The sequence below is a fragment of the Bos grunniens genome, chromosome 6 (genome assembly GCF_055505025.1).
Source record: "Bos grunniens cultivar Pamir isolate PY7600 chromosome 6, Bosgru_T2T1.0, whole genome shotgun sequence".
Lineage (NCBI taxonomy): Eukaryota > Metazoa > Chordata > Mammalia > Artiodactyla > Bovidae > Bos > Bos grunniens.
The window spans coordinates 549520-554265 of NC_141170.1; the positions used below are offsets into that span (position 1 = coordinate 549520).

The 4746-nt window shown below is 69.3% G+C and overlaps 1 protein-coding gene across 1 annotated transcript; it reads right to left on the minus strand.

Annotated features, from left to right (window-relative positions):
• Positions 1-640: 640 nt before the first annotated feature.
• SPON2 (spondin 2) lies at positions 641-4257 on the minus strand. The gene is made up of 6 exons (XM_086404447.1): positions 4072-4257; positions 3473-3698; positions 2606-2829; positions 2321-2512; positions 2029-2203; positions 641-958 (listed from the first exon to the last, which is right to left on the minus strand). The coding sequence occupies exons 2-6, from the start codon at positions 3693-3695 to the stop codon at positions 774-776; spliced, it is 999 nt and encodes a 332-aa protein (XP_086260573.1). The 5' UTR covers positions 3696-3698; positions 4072-4257; the 3' UTR covers positions 641-773.
• Positions 4258-4746: the final 489 nt, after the last annotated feature.

Below are 4746 nucleotides of genomic sequence, written 5' to 3' on the forward strand. Positions count from 1 at the left end.
TGTGTGTGACCTGTATGTGCCGTGTGTGTCCTATATGTGTGTGTCGTATGTGAGCTGTGCATGTGCCCTGTGTGTGGTGTGTGTGCCGTGTGTGTGCTGTGTGTGCGCACCGTGTGTGCCGTGTGTGCCGTGTGTGTGTGTACCCTGCGTGTATGTGTGTGGTGTGTGTGCAGCATGTGTCCTGTGTGTGTGCACCGTGTGTGCCGTGTGTGCCGTGTGTGTGTGTACCCTGCGTGTATGTGTGTGGTGTGTGTGCAGCGTGTGTCCTGTGTGTGTGCACCGTGTGTGCCGTGTGTGCCGTGTGTGTGTGTACCCTGCGTGTATGTGTGTGGTGTGTGTGCAGCGTGTGTCCTGTGTGTGTGCACCGTGTGTGCCGTGTGTGCCGTGTGTGTGTGTACCCTGCGTGTATGTGTGTGGTGTGTGTGCAGCATGTGTCCTGTGTGTGTGCACCGTGTGTGCCGTGTGTGCCGTGTGTGTGTGTGCCCTGCGTGTATGTGTGTGGTGTGTGTGCAGTGTGTGTGCGCCTGTGCGCGGTGGTCCCCGGCGCATCCCTGCAGTGTGACACCTGCTCCTAGGGAAAGTCCGTGCGCCCTGTCCGCCCGCCCCGCTCCGCCGGGGACACACGAGAGCAGGGCTGTGATGTGGGAGACACCGGTCTTTATTCTGCAGCTGGGACGGGACCCTGACGAGGCCGGGGGCCCGGGTCCCCGGGTCTGAGGTATTTCGCAGCCGGGCCGGGGGCCAGTCCCTGCGCCACCGCGCGGGCGCCGGTGTCAGACGCAGTTGTCGGGGTCGCACGGGGCCTCCTCCTCCAGGGGCGGGCAGGGCGCCCCGTGGTTGGCCGGCCGCACGCGGACGTAGCGCGTCCTGCTCTTCGCCCCCGGCCGCCCGCAGGGGCCTGCGCACAGGCCCCAGGACGACCAGAGCGAGACCTCGCAGTCCAGCGGCGTCTCTGGGTCTGGGGGGACAGCGGGGCGGTGAGCGGGGCGGGGCCGCCAGCGGGAGGGGTCCCCACCCCAGACCCGCCTCCAGACGGGCTGAGGACACGGGTGCTTTCCTCAGCGCGCTGGGAAGTGAGCCCCAGGGCGCTGCCTGCATGCGGGCCCCCTAAAAGCCACCGGGGCAACTGGCGGGGGTTTCTGTCCCGAGACCCCCCATCCGCGCTGGGGGCAGGAAGAGGGGCGGGGAACCGCGCGCTGACGATCACAGACCCGCGGGCTCTCCACCGCCTGCTCTGCTGTTCCGGCGCCCACCCTTGGGGAAGCTGACCCGTCGGGCGCGTGGCGGCCCCACACTCGCCCCTTCTCCGCGGGCGGCACCGCCCCCAGCATCCGGCCCGGAAGACCTAGAAGGGCCTCCTGGGCGCGTCCTCCCGGTCAGCAGGGACACGGGGTGGGCACTGCGACCTCTCACCACTCACTTCTGGGCAGTGGAAGCCTGAAGGGCTTTCAGCTGGAAACGTTGCGCAGGTCTGCTCCCCAGCTTGGAGCTGAGGGCACCAGCTCCCAAACCTCTCAGAACCCCCGTCCCACTCCTAGCGCTCCCCTCCAAACCCCCTCTGAAGTCAGGTACCCCTAGGGCCTGGGCATCTGAGCGCCAAGCAGCCTCTCCCGGTGTGACCTGTCCTCCCGCCCCACGTGGCCCCCCAGGAGCCTGGCTCAGAATGGACGGATCGCCTCTCCAGGCTGTGTGGCCTAGTGATCGGTACTCAAGTCTGGCAGTGGGGCTGAGCCAGGCGGGCCCTAGGGGGTGGTGCCCCTGGGGTGCCCATGTGCAGGCCGGGGCACCTCGGTGACCGTGGCAGCTGTCACGTCACAGGCATTCCCCCTGGGGTCAGTCTGCGGGGCAGACTCTTACTTTCAAGGGTCTCTAAGGGTGAGAGGTCAGAGTTGGAGGCCCAGGACCAGGTGGTGTCCCAGCATCCGCTCAAATGATGCCCACACCCTAGAGCCGCTCCTGTCTGCTCGGAGCGCCAGTGCCTGGCAGCGGGATCACGCGTGTGAAGGGTGGGGTGGGAACCACACTCACCTGGAAGGCTGTCCACAATCTCGTTGCCCCCGACCCCCAGGTCCAAGGCGGGTGGGACGAAGGCCCTGGGGCTCTGCCGGAGCCGCACCAGAGTCACTTTGGCGATGGGGGGCAGGGCCTTCAGCCTCGGGTAGTAGAAAGAGTTGGCAGGGTGGCTGGGGGAGGAGGCCGTGATCTGCAGGGGAGGGGGCGAGTCGGAACCTGGGGCACGCCGAGGGGCCGGCCCCCCGCTGCGGGCTTCCGCGGGCCTCTCGGGGAGCCTCCTGGGTCCCAGAGAGCTGCCCGCCCTCACCTCTGTCACCGTGTCCTGCGGGACGGTGGCGAAATTGGGGGATGAGAAAGTGAAGCCACTGTCGGTCCCGGCATCGTAGGGGTACAGGTCCACGGCCACCTGCTCCCGCCAGCTGCCGCCGTCACACAGGTCCAGGCTGTCGACGCCCACGAACCAGTCGGGGCTGGGCACAATGCGGACCACGAAGGACACCTGGGGGCCGAGTGCTCAGCGGGGGCCCCTCACCAGCAAGTGCTCAGCAGGGGTCCCCAAGGCCCCCGCCCGCCCACCACGCCGCCCCCTCACCAGCGAGTGCCTGGAGTGGGCCTCGAGCTCCGAGGACGTCTGCCCGGTGCCGCTGGGCACGGCGGGGGCGGAGAACACGCCGTGCACGCTCTGCAGCCGCTCCCCCGCCGCCTCCATCTCCCGCATCAGCGCCCAGGCCTCACCCCTCTCCGCAAACTCCCGCAGCCCATTGCTCACATACTGGTCCTTCCGCCACAGGCTGTAGTCCGAGCTGTGCGCGGCCCCTGGGGAGGTTACCGCCAGCCTGGGTGAGCGCCACCCCGGGGGTGCCGCCTGGACCCTAAACCCTGCACCCCAGGGGGCACCACCTGCCTGAGTGAGTGAGCACTACCCCAGGGACGCCGTCCAGCCCCTCACCCCAGCATCCCCGGGGGTGCCACCCGCCAGCCTAAGTGAGCGCCACCCCAGGGATGCCTCCTGGACCCTCAACCCAGCACCCGGGCGGGGGTGGGGGGTTGGGGGGAGCACCACCTGCCTGAGTGAGGAGCACCTCATGGACACCGTCTGTCCCCCCACCCTGGCTCCCTGGGGGTGCCTCTCGCCCACACCAGTGAGCAGCACCCCAGGGACACTATCTGGACCCTAAACCCAGCACCCTGGGGGGCACCACCTGCCCGAGTGAGTGAGCACCACCCCAGGGATGCCATCCAGCCCTCCACCCTGGCACCTTGCTGTGTGATCCTGCCCCCCCACGTCCCTGAAGGCTGGGCACAGCTGCTGGTGCACAGAAGACCTTAGCAAATATCTCTTGCACTGAAGTGAGCGGTGAGGGTGCCGTCCGAACTGTGAAGTGTGGGGCCTCTGCTGAGTACCCAGCCCTTCGGTCCCCACGGGGCGCCCCGGGGACAGGGCCGGGGCTGCGCTCACCCAGCAGGGATGACCACTGTGCGGGCGGGCGGAACAGCGGGTACTGCTTGGGGAAGGACGCCTGGCTCCACTTGCCCGTGAAGGTGATGCTGTACCTGGCCAGAGGCTGGGCCGTGCACATGGGCTCTGCCCCCAGCGGCTGGCCGGCCACGCCGCCCAGTGAGGCCAGGAGGAAGGCCCAGAGGGCAGCCCCCCGGGGGAACACCGGGTGTGGGGCTCCCATCACCTACGAGAAGGGGGCACATGCTCACCTCCAGCCCCCGGCGTGGGGCCCCCAGGACGCCAGGCACCTCCCTCCGAGTTTCCTCTCTGCCTTGGGCTGGGCCAGACCCGACGGCTGGAGTCCCAGGCCGTGTCGGGTTACAGGAGCCCAGGGTGCTGGCAGGTCACGCCTGGCACGGGCTCGCAGCCGGCTCAGTGCCCTGGGCTTTCCCCAGCGCCGCGCCTCTGGCGCTGCCGTCCCAGGGAACCCCGGGAGCGGGAGGGTCGCTGGCCCAGCCTCGATGGAGGGGCCTCCCTGGGGGCGGGTACTGCCGGTTTCTGGGGGGCAGCGCCAGGCGGCCCTGGGGGCTGGGGGCCAGGAGGGCGTGCATACTCACCCAGCAGGAGGCAGAAGGGCTGGTGCTGGGCTGTGGGCAGCTGAAGTCCCAGCAAGAGCCCAGGGCTCCAATTTATGCCACAGACGGCCCCCGGCCGGCCAATGAGGCCCCAGGCCCTGCACCGCGGCAGACGGGACGCGGGGAGAGAGCCGGACCTCCGTGCTGGCCTGGCTGCCCGCCGGCTCTGACGCGGAGCAGATGCTGCTCCAGCGCTGAACTCACTCCTCCCCTGGCGCCCGCCCGTGCCGCACCCCTTCCTTTGTCTTCCCGCCCCCCGCCCCCCCACCCCGTTCCCATCAGGCCTTCCCTGGTGTGTCCCCGCAGGGGGGTGGGGGCGGCCTGCCAAAGCCAGCGCTGGAGGAGGGCTGGGCCAGGGCCACTGGCGTGTGCTGCCCTCGGGACAGGGTGGGACGTGGGGGGCCGGGGTCAGCCTGACGTCAGGCCCAGCGCTGGGGACACTCTTGGGGCGGGGGTGGGGGAGCTCTGGGCTCAGTGGACACAGCTCCTTCCTGTGCACAGAGTGGCCAGGCCTCTGGACGCCATCCCTCCGGAGGCAGTGCGAGCCAGGCGGCTGCCCTTCCCTAGGGGCTGGGAGGTGACCCCAGGGCCCCCCACTTTCCCCCAGGGGCTAAGACTCCCGGCAGGAGGGAACCGCCAGCGCGTCCTGGAGTTTGT